Source organism: Malaclemys terrapin, chromosome 9 (genome assembly GCF_027887155.1).
Source record: "Malaclemys terrapin pileata isolate rMalTer1 chromosome 9, rMalTer1.hap1, whole genome shotgun sequence".
NCBI lineage: Eukaryota > Metazoa > Chordata > Testudines > Emydidae > Malaclemys > Malaclemys terrapin.
The window spans coordinates 12796534-12818580 of NC_071513.1; the positions used below are offsets into that span (position 1 = coordinate 12796534).

A 22047-nucleotide genomic window follows, 5' to 3' on the forward strand; every position below is an offset into this window, starting at 1 on the left:
TGATTTTACAGGATATGTGATGCATCGCCACATATTCAAGAGGCACAAACTCTGAAACTCTAGTTTATCTGAGGACAAAACGATTAATAGTACTTCTTATTTTTGTCCTGTAAGACACAGTGACCCATCTTCTTTTCGTAGGCTGTCAACTTTTACTGAAACCTGAGGCTAGAGGAGGTCTTCACAGGGACTCCAGAGCTATGACAGTTTACACCAGCGGAAGATCTGCCTCTAGGGATGATAAACCTGGTCTTTAATGGACATTAACTGCTATATTGCTTTCTCAGTGGATGTTTTGCCCCACCCCCCAACATTGATTGGATGGTGATTTCCTCTTCTCTGGGGCAGTTTAAAGAAGAGTAGATAGAAAACTGTCTCCTTAGTGCTTTGTTTTAAGGTAAAAGGGGGAAGTTTGGGTTAGATGATTAGGGAAGACATCTGTGCTGTAACTGGAATTCAAGCAGAAGGAAAATGTTGCAACTAGAGAGGATTTTCCTTGAGAAGTGTTTGGGCCAGGAAACTTTCCTTGTGTGTTGGACTTCGCTTTGCTCTTTAATTAATTGGAGTTAAAGCAGCCAACAGGGAAGTTAGATTGCTGTAACAGCCATTTGGCAAAGGAGTTTAGCCCTGGGTGAAAGCTCTGGAAGAGGGAAAGGGGGAAAAAAAAGATTTGCTGTGATGTTTTTGGAATAACAGCCCATCCTTATCTTTTAAACAGTCAGGAAGTGTACATTTATAAATACTTAGGCCACTAATGGGAGTCACACACATGCCCCCTGAGAGCTTCCTAAAGATGAAGACAGCAGCAGAAGCACTCAGAGAATCCTGGAAGCCAGTGGAGGCTTTGTTGTCACGTTACCCATCCATTTCAGCAAAAAACTGCTAAAATCAAACCATTACACTGTGTGAAATCCACTTAAGCCAGGACTGTGATCAAGGCCACTTGTTCTTTACTTAGCACGAAGCAAAAGGAATTCTGTTAAACGGAACAACTAGCTATGGATTTATAATTGCTGTTCTGTTCAGTTTACTGGTTCATGCTCTACTAATTCAGAGCTTGATAGTAAAAGCAAAGGGTACGAATGTTACTGCACGGTTGATGATTGTTTAAGGGAAGACGTTTTAATTTAAAATAAATGTAAATACAACATCAAGCTAGGCTGTTGAGAAAATCTTTGGGAGAAGGGACAGATGCTGCACTGTGAAGAAAGAGAAAAAGTCTATACAGCTTCCCGGCAATTGGAGGAAGAAAGCAGGAGCTGACAAGTAGTGGAGCTCTGTGCACCACAGAAAGTTATTTCTCTTCTTCCCTGCTTCCCCTCTTTCTGCATAGAAGACCAGGACATGAAACAGGCAAATAGGAGGGAAGGAAATCATGGTCAGCAGGAAGCAGATATTTTCCATGGAAAAATGAAAAGGAACCACCAGTAGCCAGGCTACGGAAAGGATAGTCTGGCTAATATAAATGGGCAAAGGGACTGATTTTGACTAGAACTGGTAGAACATTAGTTGAACCATGGATTCAATACACATAATGAGATTTAAAAAAAAAAAAAAAACAAGTGCAAGTTACTTGGACCACTTTGACTTTAGGATTATTTGCCCAGTCCAGTTTGTGACCCACTAGGAGATATAGCTTTCTGGGTGGAGCAGCAATTGGGGGGAAGAGAGAAGGCAGTCTCAGGGAGAGAGACTGAAAGCGATAAATCCAGAAACTACCAGGCGAGGCAGTACTTGCTCTCAACCACAGGCAGAGGAGCAGGGTCAGTCTTGGGAAAACACCCTCCTCTCCCATCCTCCTCAGAGGCTTAGTGGCAGGAGAGGGTGTAAGGGAAGAGAAGGCCTCCTGAGCAGTTTGATTAGAGACTGAGGGTTTGGCCTTGGAGACGCTGCTCTGCCTGAGTAGGGCCCTGTGAGTGGAGCCCCCTCGGGAGGGTGCACGGGGCTGTACACAATTTTCTGCCATCATGCTGCCTTGGCCTTACTTGCAGTTCCTACTAGATAGCTGAAGAGTTAATTCTTCTTCTTTTTGGCAGTTTTTCCATATGGGGCGGGCAGTACGCCACTCCAGCCAGATCAGCATTTGTTGTGACCCCACGAAACGCCCCTTCCCTTTCTTCTCCATCAGGCTGGCATGGAGATGTCTGGTGCTAGGGGTGTAGCCAGGGAGTAGGAAGAGCCCTCCAACTAGGCAGTGGCTATCTCATGGGGTAGGCAAGCACCTCTGCAGCCCTATTTATAAGTGATGGCCATTCTTGTAACTGGCATTTGAGGTCCGAGGTCACCTGGGGAGGGTCGAATAGTTTTCCAGCCACTTTATTAGCTGCTGGAGAATGGGTGGCTGAAAACGCAAATCTGCACCATTAGGTCTGCCTTCAATGGCTAAAGTAGGCTACTGTCAGTGGAAACGAGCCCTCTTGCTCTGCAATCAGCAGGGAAGGCCTGGGGGAGAGTCACCTGGGCCTGTTTTTCAAGCACATATACTGGTGAGGAGAGCTGGCTTAAGCCTTCCCCTTCTTCGGTCAGGGATAGGTTGTGCTGGGCTAACTTTAACTGCTCCTAGTTATCAGTTATATACTAAACACAGGCTGCAGCTTAGCTCAGTCCCTTTTCCCCAGGATACCCAGGTTTTAGAAAGGGTCAAGAGCTTTATGTATGCCGACCCTCTAGCCATTCTCATCTGTCAGAGAGGAGTAGAGTGTCCCCAACAATCTTCTGCTGACAGACAGGACTCACTGAGCAGTGGCTGCTGTTAGGGCTTCATTGTGTATATAGGGGAGTGAATTGTTTTGCAATATTAGATTGTGCCTGCTAATTTGAACAATGCCTGCTAAGTTACACAACAGAGTATGTAGTATGTCAGTAGAGACAGCTAAGCTATTCACATGAACAACTTATTAGTGGAATTCAGCCCCTCTTTCTGTTTGTGCATTATCTGCAAACAGACTTCACATTTTTATGAACTTGTTTGTTCAAAATTCTGACACGTGTCTTTCTGAGCACACGTGCATGAATTGTCACATTCACAGTTCACTGTGGCATTTTTTTACCCAGAAGAGATATAGCAGTAGTATGTGGTGCATATTTGGCTTCATACCAGACCCTGTATGCACTTTCTCAGAAAACTTTAGTAACAGGAAGAGCGACTATTTACCTGTTCATCTTCACTGTCTGTCCCACCTAAACTCAAAGAGCTATGGCGCTGAACAGGGTTGGAGGACTGTGGGATAAAATAAGGAAAAGGGTAAGTCAAGGGAAGCATTACACACAGATATCTGGGACTGATACAAAAGCATAATTATGAGAAAATACAAAAGGAAAACTTAGGAGGGGTCGTTACAGGATTCCTAATTCATAGCATAGCCTCTCGGTCATTTGTTCATTCCTCATCAGTGATCAGACACAAGGGGCAGGACCTTACATACATTTATACCTGTATCCCGCTATCAGATTCATATTGTGTAGACGGGACAGCGTACAGAAGCACAGTGCCTAGATATATATGCAGTAAGGGGACACACACCTTAGTGGAGAATTGAGCCTATAGTGTTTTAAAAGTTATTTTGACCTTCTGCCACTGTTAGATATTCAGATTTACAACTATGATTAGATTCACTCAAATGCCTCCTCCCACTAAAATATTGTTGAAACTTTTTTAAAGTAGGAAGAAAGTTCTTGGAAAAGATCTCGCTCCTTTGAATCAGATTGATTCGGATGAGAAGGTGTCTCATAGCACTGTCTGCTTCACATATGGGTTTAGTCAAATTGCCAATGTCCCTCATTCCTGTGCTGTTTCAATCTGAGTTATTATTATGGCCTCCATTACAGAAGCAGCTGAGAATCTCACAATCTTGAATATATTTATCCTCACGACACACCCATCTGGTACGGAAGTTCTATTATTCACATTTTACAAAGGAAGAGGCACAGAGAGGCTAAGTGACTATTTCATGGTCACACAGGAAGGCTGTAGGATCAAGAAATTGAACATAGGTCTCCCAAATCCCAGATTAGAGCCCTAACCACTGGATCATTCTTCCTCTCCCTATATGACCTGACATAAGAACAACCACTGCACAATTCAACACAACTGACAAACTTCTAGAAGGCAACAGTTTTAAACCTTAAGACATTTTCACTTGTGGAAACAATAAGACTATAATGAACCAAAGTAAGAATGATGTTTATTTCTCCTACAACAGCAGATCAATCATTCTGTCCAAAGTGTGCAAAGAGATTTGACTTAAATGTACTTCTCTGATCAGTGGATAATCATCATATGCTAACATTCTGCTGCTAGAGCATTCTATAAAATACTTAAAAAAAAAAAACCACAGTCCAGATATAAATGTATTGTTCAACTTTTCGTGGAACTAGGCAGACTGCTCTAGAAACCTTATTAACAGATCAGTTTCACTCTTTAAAAGTGCTCCGAAGTATTTTATTATTTGCAGAACACCTAGATAAATGCATGCTTTCCTCCCCCCCCACCACAAAGGAAGTTATTTACTACCAAGACTTTACTACAACAGCCCCCTTTTCAACCTGTCCTTTTCAAATTGAACTCTGCTTCATGCTAATGTGCTTTTCTCCATCTTTAAACACGTGAGTTCCAGGTCTTACTTAGGCATCCACTTATCGTAGTCCCAGTGCTGAAACAAAATACTGGCATGTTTCCCCCACATCTTCAAACCATTCTCTCTACTGCTGTATAAACAGTTCACCATGATGCTCCCAAGCTTCTCGCTTGGATACATACAAATGTTCTGCAACAACAACTCTTTGCGGTCAATGGTCCTTGCTACTCACAACTGCCACTGGGACCAAGTCCTCTTCCACATGTCTGGTATTTCCATCTGTTTTGCATCTTGATCTATCCATTGTTACTCGAGTACCTTAAAACATTTTTAAATCCTCTTCGTTTGCTTTCTCTCTCTATGCAAATCCAGACACGCTTTCTCCTTGCTCTGCCTTTTTGTTGAAGTTACCATGCTTACATTGAGCACTGCACAACTGTACAGGAATATTCTGGATTTTTTTCACCTTCCTCTGATGCAGCAGATACATTGTAGGCCACTGCCAGAGAATTCCAGATTTGGCCTGTTAGCCCATGGGATGGCACATCTATGTTCTGAGTAGCCTCTACTGAGGCTTTTCAAAGATGAATATTGCCCTTGCTTTCCACTGAGAGACACATCTTTGCTCCAGAATCTTGGAGCATTTAGGGATCTCTGGCCAAGTTCAGACTGGACATAAGCAGATAGAACTCCATTTGTTTCAACTGTGTTATAACTGATCTGAATTTGGCCCCTCGTGTATTGCAGCAACCAAATCAGGGGGTTTCAAATAGTGCCATCTTTTGTTAGATAAGTTTTCAAGCCAGCTAGGAGTCTTCCGTTATTAAAGGCTATGATTCTGTTTTCATCAGCTGCATAAATTCCTTTGCTTGGTTCTTCCCTTCTGCCCTAATTAAACTCAGAGTTGAAGTATGAATTTACTTTTTTGTTGTCTTTATGACTTTTATATAAATCTTCCAACTACCTTAATCTTTCCCAGCAGTGTTTCACCTTTCAATGTTTCTACTAGTTTTCAAGACTGTTAAAAGCACAGTTTGTTCTAACTTGATCCTTAACAATTTTGTATAATTCTTTAAGAGATAAGCACAGAACACTCTAACTTTTTGTGTATTTCAGGGACTGCTATTACATGGTTGGTATTTTCTGAAGACTGTTTGTCTATCCCTGCGCATTTGGAGATGTAGATGATTGTTATTATAATAATATTTTGTGGAAAGGACGGATTTTTAAAGCCTGAATTTTAAATTGAATCAGGAACATCCTCTCAGTTACTAATATCTTTTATAGTAATATACAGAGATGAACCAGGATTTAAGTATGGTGCAGGTACACATTCACAAGTACCCCAGAATGCCTGCTTTTCTTTAGGTATGTTTGACAATTGGATTTGTTTTAATTACATGTAAATACAAAATAGCCTTTAAACACTCGGTGACTGCCCAAACCTCTTTCCCACCACTGGACCTTGAGCATTCCTGTCTCTAACTTAGTGATGGATCTTCAATGAGATATATATATAAGGGGCCATTGTTGACCTAGAATTGTAGGACTGTCAGTTTAAAAAAAAAAAGTTTCCTTGCACCAACTCTACCCACTTTGGATTTAATCTACAGCAGATTTGATCTTTTTTTTTTAAATATATCTATATACGTTTGTGTGTGTGTTTTATACTTCCGGAAATAACTCAACTTCTGTAAACCATTTTTTAATAACCTCCTCTTCCACTGACTTGCAAACGTAAAAAAAAGTTTTTTGTTGGTTTCTGATTCTGGTATTGAATTTGAAAGAGGGAAACCACCATGCATGATAAATCAGAGAACCACAGGTTTTGTACAAATGAACCCACATAAAAGATGGCATTGAAATAAGAATAATGATTTATAGTAAAGCATTTTTTGACTGCAGACTTCATTATTCTACACAGGCAATTCCATTTATTCCTCTAATACTGAGGTGACATGATGAACATACCTTGCTTGGTGAACATGTTAGAACTTCATGAAGAGTGGAGATTTCTGGAGGGCTTTTAGGTAATCCATCATCTTCTGAAACAGCACCTGTATCTTCCAATTTCCTGCCAGTTATAACAAGAGGAGAAGACCCAAGTCTGATGTTCTGTTGTAACTGGAGCTGTGGGGCGAAGGGAAACATAATACACAATCTTAAAATAGCTTTAACTATACGGAAGAAACCTTCATTATGTATAATTCTACCCAAGATACGTCAGTTACCAGACAGAAGTTTTTAGTGAAGAGGAGTATACAAAGGAAAGGGCCATCCAGAAAGCTTAGTAAAGAGTGAAGTTATATTTAGTTACATTCTTCCAGGACCTTCCATGAACACTGGCTGCTACACAAAATATTGAAAAAACAATTTAATTCAGCAGATTATTACAGACTGACATCTCACCATCCCCAGCAGAACCACAGCCAGTTTATTACAACACATGGTGTTCATGCGCACATCCCCCCCTATTTTGAATTCTCAGTTTATACCTTAACCCCTAGTCAACTTCCACCATCTGCCCACACCCAGACCTAACTCTGTGCGTTTGGTCAAGTAACTTAATCTTTCTTCATCACTAAAAGTAACACTTTCCCATTTTACCGAGGTGACGGTTAATTAGCTAGTGTTGGTAAAGAATTACAAGTGATGGCATTTACCAGAATGCACACAGAATCCTCCAGAGTTTGGAGGGCTGGTAGCTCCTAGAACCCTGGCTTTATCTGGACAATTGTCCTTTTCAAAAAATTCCTTTGCAAAAAAATGACAGCTATGCCCCAACCCCCGACAAGCAGCTGGGCCCCACTTCTGCACCAAGAAGGAAGGTGTTGACAGGAAGAATTGCTCTCACACAGACATTTTATACAAAGGGAGTTCTTTAAAATTTGTGGGATCATCTCACTAACTCTTCCCCAAAACCTCAGGACATGGGGAGTGATCGTGGCTGACAGGAATCACTGATGTTTGTCAGAGAGGGTGTGAATTATTTTGCAAGGCTGCCAGAAAAATGCTAGGACCAGTCTGATCCGGGGGGGGTGAGGGGCGCGGCAGAGAACAAAAATAAACCGAAAGTCTGCAACCTCACAAGCGGACAGATGTTCCCTCTTAAAAAACACAACAAAAAAACAAATCTCAGGAAACACCGGTCCTAAAGCTCTTGGAGTCAGCTATGTCAGGGCTGGAACACAGACAAGGTCTGAAGAGAACTTTTGTCCTTCAACTAAAAATGGCTCATCTAAGGACTCCTGACAGAGACCAGGATCATGGTCATTTGCTTATCAAACCACGGGCTGGGGAGTTTACAAAGATCTAGGGGCTGATTCTCTGTTGCCCCTCACGCTATACGGTCATTTACACCTCTGCAAAATGGATGTAAAATGCTACTATTCTGATGTGGTAGCATTTTACACCTGCATTGCTCTCAAATGTATGGGTGTGAACGACTAAAGAGCAACAGGGAGTCAAGCCCAGTGGTGGATTTAGAGTGAGTGGGGCCCTGTGTGCACTTCATTTTTTGGGGGCCCCCCCTCCAGACCCAGCCAAGAAAAAGAACATTCTCTTATCTCCCCCCATTTTTCATTCTTTTTTTTCTTCATCCCTTCCTATATTGTAAGTAATAGGAAGTAAATGAAAATAAAATGAGGTACCTTGATTGGGGCAGAGGGTTGGGGTGCAGGAGGGGGTGAGGGGTGTGGGCTCTGGGAGGGAGTTTGGGTGCTGGGTGTGGGCTCTGGGCTGGGGCAGGGGGTCGGAGTGTAGGAGGGGGTGAGGGATGTTGGCTCTGGAAGGAAGTTTGGGTGCGGGGTGTGGGTTCTGGGCTGGGGTGCGGGAGGGGGGCAGCACTTACCTCAGACGGCGTGGCTCCCAAAGCGACCGGCACACCCCTCTGGCAGCAGCTCCTAGGTGGGGGGGCGACAGGACTCTCCATGTGCCGCTGCCCGCAGGCACCGCCCCCGCAGCTCCCATTGGCCGCAATTCCCAGCCAATGGGAGCTGCGGAGTCGGCACTTGGAGCAGGGGCAATACGCGGTGACACAGGGACATGCCGGCCGTTTCCAGGAGCAGTGCGGCGTGGAGGGAGGGAGGGAGGTAGAGCGGGCAGGGAGCCATCTTAGCTCTGCTTAGTCTCTGTGCGCCCCTTGGGGGACAGCGGGTCTCCATGCGCTGCCTGGGGTGGGGGCAGTGCACGGAGCCACCTCCCCCCACCAGGGGCGTGCAGAGACGTGCCAGCAGCCAACCGCTTCTGGGAGCAGCGCGGGCAGCCTGCCTGAGCCCTGCTGCGCTTGTCGCATTTTGGGGGGCCCCCTGTCATCGCACGGTGTGTTTAATGGTAAATCTGCTCCTCGTCAAGCCTCTGTTCTACAATCTTCTTATTCAGATTCTCCCACATCTGCCCAAGCACCCCACAGATTTACCCCAAACCAATCAGAGAAATAGAAGCAAGACAATCTGCAAATGCTAGACAAATGACAAGCTGCTCAAAGAATGCAATGAATGCAGCAAGCAAATGAGACCCACGACACATCTGCACATCTACTCCCTAAGTGGGAGTAAAATCTGCTTCCCTAATATTTTACAAACCCTGCCCACCATTATTTATTAAATGCAGAGGGCAAGACATTACAGGAGAAATGCAAATGTACGATCCCTCTTGTGCTGGCAAAAGTCAATCTACTGTTACTAAGAACTATCTGGTTTTATTGGTGCGCAGCTTTTTCACGCAAATGAGAGTTAACTTAAAGGAAACAGACTCTCCCTTTTGACTATAAAAATATCCCTGGCAGCACTCTGTTACTATGCAGTGTCATGGATAGTTGAGGGAAGAGGAATCAAGGGGATGGAGATAACAGAATCAGATTAAACAAATGGAAAGGAGCTTTTGCCCCCAAAGGTCCTGCCTTATGAAATTATTATTCTCCCCCGCCCCTGACCCCATTGTTTTGCAAGTAATATCTTGAACTGAAACTTAGCCTCATCTGTATTTTCGTGAAGAGGTCCCTCTGCGTATCTCCTGCTATTTAACATGTGATGCAACCTTGTTTTGCAACCGTGGTTCATGCTGACCAATGAAGGCCTGTAGGCGGCCTTGGACTGCATTATCAACAGTTTGCTTCAATCCCCGGGAAAACCTTAAACTTTTATCTTTGTGGTTTACGTCGGGCAGCTCTCAGAGTGCAATACCCAAAAATTGATAAGGAGGTTGCCAAGGAGGGTTCAGCATGTGCTTTGGAAGAAGGAAATGACCTAGGAGAACAGAGTGTCCTCAGCTGACAGCGATAGGAAGAATAATGATATAAATAAAGCTGTTATTAAGAATGCCCTGACACATCTGTCATTCCACAACACATTCATGCACACACAGAGTGGTGCTGGACAATACAATAAAAAACATTTAAAAAACATCTCAGGGCAGAACTGGAGCAGCGGGATGCCTTTAAAATAATACCAGTGAATATAAGAACAGCGATACTAGGTCAGACCAATGGTCCATCTTGCCCAGTATCCTGTCTTCCGACAGTGGCCAATGCCAGGTGCCCCAGAAGGAATGAACAGAACAGGTAATCATCAAGTGATCCATCCCGTCACCCATTCCCAGCTTCAGTGTAAGGGATACATTTCAATATAAACAAATAGCCTTAACCAAAAGGCGGAAGCTATGAAATAAAGAATGGAAGGTCCTTGCGAAGAGGAACTACTCACCTCGGAAAGAATATAGGTTATGAAGTCTTGGGGGCAGGGGTTGTCACCGGAGTAACCAGCACAAGGCTGAACACACTGGTGCCGCTTATATATATATATATATATATATATATATATGTATTTCTAAGCAGCAGAACAGATTCAAACAACAGTACATCTATTTTCCAACTCTCTGCCATACGCCTTGAGGAATCAGCTGGAGAGCGGATCCAAGCAAGTGTTCAGCATGGCAGCTAACAAGCAGTAAATTATCCAGCCCTGTGAACATGGAACGTGCTCTTACCTGTAACGTTTTCACTTTCCCAGGTATGTTTTCCTGAGAGGACATGTCACCAGCTGTGTTTTCTGGCGCAGATTCAAAAATAAAGACACTGTCATGTGACAAGGCTTTGTTTCCCATGCTTCCTTTGGATCTGAAAGGGAGGGAAGATCTTTGAGCCCATTATCTCCATCTCCAAAATTTCGTATCATTCCTGTATTCAGCCACCTTAAGGGGCAGAGCGGTCAGGACGTTTAACTAGGAATCCGGAGAGGTGGGTTCTATTCCTACCTTTGCCACTGACCTGTTGGGTGACATTGGGCAAGTCATTCTCTGTGCGTCTGTTTTCCCTCCCACCTTTTGTGGGTCTTGTCTAGTTAGACTGTAAGCTCTTAGGGGCAGGGATTGTATCACTATGTGTTTGTGCAGTTCCTACCACAAATAAAGCCCTGGTCTCAGCTTTATTCACCTGGCCTCTAGGTGCTACCATAATACAAGTAATTAATAATAATAATAATAATTAATAATTAATAAACTCCTTGACTCACTCACACTTTGGGCCTTGCCAGCAAGGCTTCAAAGACAAGCATGTCACAGGGATAAGTCCCCTTTGCAATCTTCCCTCCCTTCTTACTGCCGGTTTGCTTTTTTGTTTTCTCCATGGCAACTCCACGTATGGCCCTGCTCCTCTAGCTTGAGGGAAAGTTACATTTTACACTGTTGTTAGAGAAAACCCCTGTCCTTTAATGCAAGGCTTCCCCCCAGAGTCCAGGGTTACATGGCCTATAATCCATCAGAACAGCAGGATCTGAGCCCAATTCTCCATTCCAATAAGGCTCCTTTGTGCCACATCACCCATGCAGAGGGCTAATACAGTCACTGGGAAACTCCTCCAGTGCTGGAGGAATCTCTGAATGGCATGCAGCCATTGTAGCAGCTCCATACCATGCCTTTGCAGGAGACTGGGGGCATCCCTCTGTCCAGCTGTACTTGGCTGCTCGAACAGCCCCTTTGGCCCTTCATTGCTGGGTGTGGGTCAGATCAGCCCCAGTTTCTGGGGAGATGGAAGCACACACACAAATTGAGTTCAAACCTTGGCACGCATCAAGGTTAAAATATGGTTCCCTAACAGGGTTTTTTTCTGTCCACATAAGCAAAGAGAAACTGTTATAACATGATTGGACCACAAATATAGTTCCAATCTACATTTTAAATATGTCCAAGGCCCATCTACAATACAACTAGAGCCACGGCAGGGGACCCAGTTACACCTCCCAAGTACAGTTGGATGAAGAACGGATTTTTTAGGTAGGTGGCAAATAAAAAATAATAATATCAAGTCAAACAAATCATTTCATTTTGAGCTTTTTTTAAAATGTTTGTAATTGGTCTTTAGTAAAATTGACGGAGATTTCTAAACAAAAAGTCATTTCAAGATGAAAAACAAACTTTTCGATTTTTACAGAATTTTTTCCCCCAACATGAACAATTTGGGTAAAATTGATTCAATTTAGTGAAGCATTTCCGTGTTGCCAAATCTGCATTTTTTGCAATAACAACAAAAAAAGGTTTCTGACAAAAAATTTCACCTAGGTCTCCTCCTGAGTCCAGCTCTACGCTCTCCAGAGGTTTAGCTTGGCTAAGGGAGATGATTAGCTCCTGTCTGTGCTACAGCTATTAACTGAGTTGTAACCAGGCCTGTTCAGTTATAGATGCTGTATAGACAGGTTGTAGTTGTACATTCCCTGTCTAAAAGGCAACAAACATGGGTTGCATCAAAATTTCACACCAGCACCTAGCTAGACACAAAGAGCTCTCTCCTGCGGCCAGACCTGTAACCCAGGTCTAAACCTCTTGGCCCAGCTGCCTTTCAGGCAACGTAAATTGCATTTAGCAGATTGACTCAGGGTAAATGGAAGTGACGAGGGACAATCCCTTACCACAAAACTGTCTGGGAAAATCTCCTACGCTATCCAACATTTGCTTTATATGGGGATTCCAGATAGAATGGGGAGGGGGTATGGCTTTCCATTAGTCTCATAACCTAAAATTCTCTCTTTACCTCCAAAACAAACTCTGGGACAGAGAGAGGGGACTTTTCATAAAGGAATACACAATACAAAAAAAAAAAAAAAACACCTTTCTCCTCCTGCCCTACAGCAAAACCATCTTCTTCTCACAGCACTGGGGAATGACACCTGCAGTGCCTGCTTGGCTAACTTCACTTTGCCATTTGAGATGTAGCCAACCATATGCTTAGGCTGAGTCTGAAAGCATTCCCCCAGGGCATGTGCAGCAATCTTGCTGCACGTTACTGTCCTATCCAGAACTAATCTGTGCTCTTACACTAAAAGCCAGGACCAGAGTTCATGTTCTTCCCCTTTCCTTTAGCATTATCAGCTTGCTAATGTTTATCTTGAGTTGTTGATTGGGGACTTCAACAGCAGGGTCCAGGGAAGGGGTAGGGACGGTTTTATGGCCTGCAGCATGCAGGGGGTCAGACCAGATGATCATAATGGTCCCTTCTGACCTTAAAGTCTATGAGTCTATGAGTTGTGTAGCGTTGCAGTGCACTGATAAACCCTTGCCTGCCTTCATCCTCTAGGTAATCCCTAAGTTTTTACACTGTGTATATCAATTTTTATACAAGCACCTTCTGAATGAAAGGACTATACCCAGGCAAGATAATTACTGAAGCTATTATGCTGTGGCTAGAAAGATGGTGTCAATTAGGTTTTTAATGAATATAAATTAATACCGATGCTCGTTGTTCTTTATTGATTTATTTAGAACTGATCCTGGGTCTGGCCATGTATTAATCTCTTTTTAAAACAGTGATGTTCTTACTGTACTTATTTGGAGTCCTTTAGAAAGAGCGGCAGATGTTTGCGTGTTCTGGAGACTGCGCTGCTGCCAGCACCATAGATGTTTAAAAAATACATATATACACACATATATATGTACTTGCAGAAGACTTTCTACATTTTCTTTTGGCACTGACAATAGGAGCATAAAAGTAACTTTAGAATGAATTGCTGGTCTAGGAGAGATGAGTGTAGGACACGCTTTCCTACATACAGCATATTCACAGTGTAATCCCATGCAGTGTATTTATATTTGCATCCAAATCTAAAGCTGCATTGTTAGCCAATAAAAAGAGAAAACAGATGTTTTAGCCATTATACTTCTACCCCAGTTTCCCTATATAAATATATGAGTCAGCCACATGCATTCCCACCAAGATGCTGTTACTTAAAGCAGCATGAACATGAAGACAGAATTTAAAAGGAAACTCCATGAGTTGGAGTTTGCTTAATTTCTGCTCCACTAAGTGGGTAAAACCAACCGAGGGGAGAACTTGGTCCTAAATAATCCTGCTCCAAATAAAATCCATTGAGCAGGAGGGGCTTCTAAGTATGAGCTGGTGGTTTAATCTCAGCATGGGGTGTGTGTGTATAATGCATACTCTCGGGTGGGTGATTGATGGATGCTTTTATGAAAGCAGCATGTTTGAGCAGTGGTTGGAATGAGGAGAGAGTGGCGCACAAGAAAGAGGGGTGGAGTTGCAAAAGGAAGGGGTAGAAGGCGGCACAAAACAAAAAGGGGGTGATACCAAGGGGATACATGGGAGGGGTGACAGGTTTAGAGCTGGGACTGTCTAGGGTTGACAAGCCTCTAAGGTTGTCCTGGAATCTCCAGGAATTAAAGATTAATTTGGAATTAAAGATTATATCATGTGATGAAACCTTCATCCAACCAAAATTGGCAGCTCTAGTCATCAAGGAGGAGTTCCCATCCCATATCTTCATCCCATGGACCTCAGAGTTCAAGGGGCAACCACACAGAGGCCCCTTGGCCATAGGTACTCGAACCAGGGGTGCTGCCATACCTCCTGGCTTGAAGTAGTTTCCATTATATCCAGGGTTTACAGTTTGGTTCAAAGGCTCTCAGCTTCCCCACTATAAAAACTGTTCCAGCCCCCCTGCCCTTGGCCCCCACTGCCAGCCTGCCTCCCTAATTCCCACCAACTCAGGGACAGTTGGGTTTCTATGGAAGCTCTGCTGACAGAACTCTCCTTACCATTGCACTGGCTTGTATGGGAGGCGCTCAATACCTCTGAGGGTCTGGCCATCGTTAATATTTTTAATTAAACTATAAAAAAAGATGACATGGTAAATCTGCCACACCCACCAACACCAAAACCACAGCTCCAGGATTGTTTTGGTATTCTACATACCAGGAATTACAAAGCTCGGTGCCCAGTTCTGCAAGCCTTCCACATGCAAAATTCCTGTTGGCTTCAATAGAGTCCCTTGCATGTTCAAGAACAGACCCATTAAAGAATTAGCTTGTTTAGTTTCTCTAGGTATTTATAAAGCACCCAACTCAGTGTGATATCTGGTATGAACAGGTTTTTGAACAACACAAAAAATGGATTTTTTTTAATAATCAACTCAATTTTATTTCTTATAACAATAGAGTTTTACCCACTTCCTAAACTCTAGTTTTGCACAATATTAACTTCAGTTTATAATCCGTGAATGATAATGCTGGGATAAAGAGCCCTTGGGTATGGTGTGCTGGATTAACTGCAAGAGAGAAATCTCTTCTTCGTTTTTGCACTTGGAATAGACAGTAACATTCTTATGAATCTGCACCATTTCCACTCTGTGCATCAGCTAACAAGGATTGATAGGTTAGTTGTGTGGGTATAATTCCTCGTACCCTATGTATAATCACTCCCTCTGTCATTGCTATGCTAACAAGCCAAGGCCTGTCAGATCCCCAAATTCCTGCCTACTGCCCAGTATGCAGCGCGCACCCACATAACTCATCGGTCCTCCTAAACAGACGTGTTTAACTAATTTGTTCCAGGCTGGGTTTGAAAGTAAACAGTTACATGGATTGTTTCAACAGAGAACTGATCAAATACTTACATTGAAACAAGGGGGAGGGGGCACATTGATTTTAATATTTTTGCAGGTTTGTTTGTTTTTTAAAAGAATTTTCAAATGTCTTGCTGGTTGTTAATGGTTAGGTTCTACTGTATGACTTGCTGATGTTGTGGCAATACGTGCCCCTGAGGACAGTGGTATCTGTAATAGGTTTGTGCATGTCTCCTTAACTAAGAAATAACAACAACTCCTTTGGGAAGGGACATAACAATATTCAGAATCAAATTCAAAGCAAGGGGTACCCAGCACAGATGTGTAATGTCTCCCTTGCCACACTACGTGCATGTGGTTGCAGGTGCAAAATTAGAGGCCTTTAAAAAAAAATTTAGCCCTAATTGTCAGCTTTGCCATAAGAAAATTAACTAAGTGGATCTCTAAGGCAGAGATTCTGCTTCTAAATTCTTTTCCTTTGCCCCAGTCATGAGGCAGGTTAATCCACACAGACTCCATTGATGCTAAGAAACAGCCATCTGATTTCATGTACATTCTCTGTATCAGCAGTACTCAGATCACCACTTACTCTAACATCGTTGCTGGTAAGACTTGCCAGGGTGGATTTCAAACACCAAACAATAAATTCTGGTCTATCTGCAGTTTTACAGGCTAAACAGTTGGATATATTTTCCCTCCTATGCTGATTTTTGGAGCCCGTTTCAAAGGAAAAAGGAAATTCCTGAAATTCCATCAGCAGCGTTAGGACTTGTTTTGCACAAACTTGGACAGAGGTTTCTCCTTAGGGGCCAGCTCATGCTTTCATGCGATTGCTGCAAAATGTCTGCACAACCTGGTAATTTTTGTGTTTCGCTGCAAGCTTACCCCGGCTCAGTTGGTGAATGAAGAGCAATAGTATCGAGCGCAGGGATGCTGACATTGCTGCTGGACTGGCTTGGTTTTAAATTACTCTCCCCCCTGGGAGCTGGAGATTCTTTCCTTTTCTTCTTAGCAAAAAAGTTCTTGAAAGTCTGAAATTTGGATTTTTTCTTTCCTGCAATGTAAGAGAACAAAACTTTACAAAGGGTGCAGGTGGAGGTTACTATGGACAACGTTCCATCCGAAACTGCAGAGGGATCCTTTGGAGAGCTGCAAGCCACAGCAACCCATTCATTTAACTGAACAACTTTGTAAATAATTCAGTGGCGGAGTCCTGTGAAATGCAAAGCTGTAATTCTTAGTTGGGCTGCCTATGAAATATCACTACAATAAGCAGATGGTTCCAATACTTCTTTAGGTTTCCATTTAGGAACACAGCTTATATAGAACACACACCACAGATCCGCACATTGGCTCTGTAAATCGAGTTTGGTTTACCATGAAGGATAAAGTACATTTTAAATGGTCTAATGTCTTTACTTAACTCTTAAAGTCTTCAATTAGCTTAATTTAGCCCTGGATTTTTCAGTCAGTTTTGTAAAAAAAGACAGCATTTAAAGGGACACAGACTAAATTTGGCCAAAAAAAAAGCTTTTATAAATCCTAAAATCAAAAGAAAAAGTCTCTCAAATTAAAATATATCTATATTTCAATGAAGACAGTTGCTTTTAAACATATAACACTCTCCTGCAGCATCTGACACCCCAAAACATTGGTGCACCAAATATCCAACAGTGAAACTGGCTACAAACAAAAGACTTCACTGGGTTTTATTGTCCAAACTCAGAAATACACAACGTATCAAAAAGCATAAGTAGTAAGAAGCATAGTAGATTTTTTTCTAATTCCTTCACTGATACTAATCCAAAATATTTTAGGGTGATATAGTTTTGTTTGTTTAGCTATTATTTCTTTATTATTGACTTTTAAATTGACAGGGTCCCTTTAATGACACTTTGGGGTTCTTTGGTCAAAACCCATTGTACTAAGTACCCTCAGACTTGACTCTGACGCAGTTAGACTGCAAAAACAGTGCAAGGTACTGGAGCACAAACCATTGTTCAATTCATATTCCAGGGTAGCTGGGGTAATACGCAGCTGGAGGATTTCTTCATAAACAAGGCATTATTTCAATACAATTATTTGTCTTCTCCCAGGAATAAGTTAGTCAGCAATGCTTTGTCTCAGCGTGTGCCCTGCACGTACAGCAATTTATGCCAGAGGCATTATTGGAGCTGAGGCAATGCCACCATCCAGCTGCATCTTGCATCAGACAATAGTCATTTTGAGAAATACACAATGACTCCAGGCTCTACGCTATACAGTGGCAAATAATAATATTGTCACTCCCTGTTGAGTTGTAGCAGATGTTGGGGGCTTGCAGGTTGGTTTCTCTTGGAGGAGAAATCAGTGACTTGGGAGTCTGGGTATTCTGCTAGTGTAACTTGATTTACTTACACTGAAACAGGATACTTAGTGGTGGATTAGCCACTGGGCCAACGGGTCCTGTGCCCGGGTCCCTCAGCCAATTGGGGGCCCCCCAGAAAAATGGGCACCCCCCACACCCTGACCTGCTTCACCCACCCTCCTGGGGAATGGGGTCGGGGCATGGGAGCTTGCCTCGCTCTGCCCATCCAGCGCTTCTGACGGGAAGCAGGGGAAGCCCCCGTGTCCCAACCCCGCTCCCTGGCCGGAGTGCCGGGCGGGCGGGGAAAGCTCCCACACTCCAACCCAGCTCCCTGGCAGGACTGCTGGGCAGTGCTGGGGGGGGACTGCAGGCAGAAGGGGTGGGGAGGGGTCCCCACTTGCTCTGGCTCAGGGCTCCACAAACCCCTAATCTGCCTCTGAGGGTACTAGCCCTTTAAGGACAGAGGCGGTTGTTACCCCATTCCATGCGTCCAGGGAAGCAAAGGAAGCAGTCATTGGGAGGGAGGAATACAGCCCCGGGGTGTAATTAGTGTCTGGGACAGGGAAGATATAGGCCAAAATTACTATAAGTACTGATAGAAAGGACTTAAGTGCCAAGTGCACCATTACATGAGTATTTATAAGTACGAGTACGCTGCGGAAATAGTATCTATACATTTATAAGGAAAAGTACAAGTGCCAGTACTTTCAACTCCCATATTCCCAACAGCCCCTTCAGCACTGGACTGTGCCCAGTGGCTAGTAGGCATTTTCCACCCCACCCCACAGGGGATGCAGCTACTGGGCTGGTTCTCTCAATGCAGGACACAGACATTTGTCTGCCTGTTCTGCCCAACCCCCACCGATGCACTCCTCCGCTGGGCTGGACAGCGAGTCTCCTCATGGCCGGTTTAGTGACCAACCAAAAGCAAAGGGGGCTGGGCCGCCATCTTCCTTGGCTGGTACAACAGCAGAGCCAATAGAAAAATGACCTGGCAGCCGGACCTCATGGTCTGGATCTTCCAAGCTGGGACAGTGAGCTCTGGGGGCCAACCAGCATCTGGGACAGTTAGGAGGGATCTGATTGTTTCAAAAAACTGCTTTGAAAAACTACTTGCAGATAAAAAAAAAGGCTTTAAGCTTTAAACACCTTTTAACTGCACATAAATACAGACTATTTAAAGCACTTGCATACAAGTATGGAGAGTGCTTCAAAATACCTAAGTACCTACTTGGGTACAAATGTATTTAAATACACGGGCACACGGCATCTCAGACCACTGCTGCTTTAAGGGCCTGGGACCAGGAGCCTGCCACAGTGGGCGCGACAAGGCTTCCCTCCCTCTCAGCCTGAACAAACAGGTGTTGGGGTTATTAGACTCCCCTGGGGAGGCTCAAGAAACTCATTAGTTCATGGGGCAGGCAATTCAAAAGGAGGCTCCAAGGCCTGTCAGGGAGAGAGGCGCTGGAGAGGGGGAAAACTCAGCCAGGACACAGCCCCAGGAAGGAGGGAGGCGAAAGCCCTGAACCTGAGGGGATAATCTACAGGCCAGGGAGACCAGGACTGGAAACAGTCCCAAGAAGGACAACTATGAGACCCTACATTTGAGGGCTGAGTGGAAAGGGGTCTTTTGGGAGCTGAATAATATTTAATAATTTAGACACGAGGAGAGGTGGAATATTGTTTCAAAGACCTTGGCTGTGACTGGATTATTCTGGGAATTCAGAGGGAAACTGTGGGCCATCCTAGACCCCAAAGGGTTGCCATGGGATGGTACCTTCCTCCATACACCAGTTCCAGAATAGAGGTGGTCATCAATAGCATACAGGCAACCCCCTTTTCAGGAATCTCAATCAAAATACTAATGCCTGGTTTCCAGAGAGCAACTGTGTCCCAGGAATTGACTCTAGTTAGAGAGTCTCTCTTGCCGCTTGCTACAGCTCCCCCCAAAAGAAACTACATCACGAAACACAAGCGTTTCTTCAGAGGCTGTACACCGCCCAACAACAAAGAGAAAGAGCTTGTAAGACTGTGTGTAACAGCACCACCTAGCGACTCTCACCATAACAATAATAATGATACACAACACTTTCCTGCCGTGGCTTTCAGCTGAAGACCTCAAAGCACTGTAAGAGATGAGTAAGTTATATTATTCTCATTTTACAAATCAGGTATCTAAAAAAGGGAGTAAGTGACTTGTGCAAGATCACACGAAGCCCAAGCCAAAGCCCACTGAAGTCAGTAGAGATTCCTGTTGACTCAAATTGGCTTTGAACCAGGCCCATAAACAGCCAGTGGCAGAGTTGGTAACAGAAGACAGGTCATGCGCTAGCCATTAGACCCCATTACCTCTCAAACAATAGAGAAGTCAGGTGGTTCTTATACTATCTTCACACCACCACTAGTGCTCATATGAGTAATTAACGTTCTAGATGTGTGTCTCCCAACAATCCTGTACATATCTATACAGCCTGTTAGGTCTCTATATAATATTCCAAAAAGCAACTATATACCATCGGTCTAAAATTACTTATTCTAGGTAAGGTAAAGAGCATGAAAAGATAAAAGTAAAGTCTCTGAAGAGAGTAGAGAGAGAGAGTGTTAGTGTGTACGCGTACATCCATCTATCCCCATCAGTTCATCCTCTAACAGGCTTCAGCTGCTCAAAGAACAAAATGTCAGACCGCTGCAGGAAAATTTTTAGAAATTTAAAGGCATCATATGCAGAAAACAAAGGCATTACAATTACATCACTATCATACATATCAGACACCAATGGTGATATGAACAGGGAGGGTCACCTAGTTAGTTTAGGCTCACCAATGGCATTTGCACTAGAATAAATCAGAAGCGAAGGGATTGGGGGAGGGTCACAGTTCCCCGAGCTAGTTGTTCATACAGTAAATTATAAAAACAGGAGTGAAACAAAGCAAACAAAGAAAGTTGTTGTGATTATTACTGCAAAGGATAAAACCAGGCAATTTCTTCCCTGATTTTTTTTTTTAAAATCAGTATGGTAACGAATTTCAGGATGGAGGCCATGGAAGTAGTTTGTCAGCATCAGACAATGGGTAAACCTCAGTCGTTACATGAGCGATACATACTACTCTAATACAGTTTAAAACTCGGAAACCGCAATCTGTTCCTTAACCATCATTTTAATGTTGACAGTGCCTTGCACATCATCTCAAATAGCAATACTAACCCAGTTATGTTCTGACCTAATTGAATTCCTCCAGCTGTTTAAACTAAATGAGAAAAAGAAGGCTCTTCCCTGAAGCTCACAGAACCTACAGTCCCAACCATTATATCAAAAAACCACTTCAAGATAGCCCTTTCCTGTATGATCTGTGTATTTAGACCATGAGCCCTCTGGGGCGCCATGTCTGTGTTCTTGTATTGAGTTCGGAGAGCATTTGGCACTTAAGACATAATTCACAATAATGGTATTCACTTTAGCTTCATGTTGTGAACTGTTGGGCATCGTTTTTGTATGCTGTTCAAAAGTTACCAAGTTTCACCTACGGGGCATTTCAGTACTAGGTGAAGTAACCAAATATTTCACTAGGTTTTGTGATACAATACTTGAGCTATCTATGGGCAAGATAATCTGTGTATATACAGTGCCCAGCGCAATGGGGTCCTGGCCCATGACTAGGGCTTCTAAGAACTGCAATAATACAAATAATAATACATAAAAAAGGAAAACTTAATCAGATAACGAATTAAAAATCCAGCAAAGAGAGAGAGAGGAATCCCAAGTTAACGCAACTGTGTATAAAACCATTCATCAAACAGTTTAGGAATGATGACTCACGATTTGAATGCTTGGGATTGGCAATACTGCAATTTAAGATGTATGTTTTCCAGATAAAATTTAAAGGGCTATTGTCAACTTAAAAAAAAAAAAATCACACTGCTATCTGAAAATGTATGGGCTGTTAAAATTGCAAGTAACTACTGTAACTGAAAGACAAGAAAACAAACATTTTGTTCTGTTTTTTCAAGTTTGTTTACTTTGTGCATTTCGCAGCACTTTGCATGGAGCCAGTTGCGTTATTTTTCCCTCTCGGTCACTTTTATTTTTCCCTCTCAGTTATTTTTCCCCCTGGTCAGTTCGTTAAACAGTGTCCCCTTGTTGTTTGTGTGATTCTTTTACACAGCAACAGGGGAAAGAAAAACATTTTTTAAAATAAGAAAATGTGATTGTAAAATGACAAAAATTGCTAGGAAGATACAGGGGTAGGGATAACACCTGAAATTATCAGTATCGCCA

General features: G+C 43.2%; 1 protein-coding gene across 5 annotated transcripts in view; it reads right to left on the minus strand.

Moving 5' to 3' along the window:
• The window catches only part of KIAA1210 (KIAA1210 ortholog), an 89069-nt gene that overhangs the window by 14356 nt on the left and 52666 nt on the right, over positions 1–22047 (minus strand). For all 5 annotated transcript variants that reach the window (XM_054040235.1, XM_054040236.1, XM_054040234.1 and 2 more), the window contains exons 3-6: positions 16310–16478; positions 10563–10692; positions 6549–6707; positions 3155–3220 (exon numbers count right to left, since the gene is read on the minus strand). In XM_054040235.1, coding sequence (XP_053896210.1) covers positions 3155–3220; positions 6549–6707; positions 10563–10692; positions 16310–16478 — 524 coding nt within the window. The remainder of the gene's footprint in view (positions 1–3154; positions 3221–6548; positions 6708–10562; positions 10693–16309; positions 16479–22047) is intronic.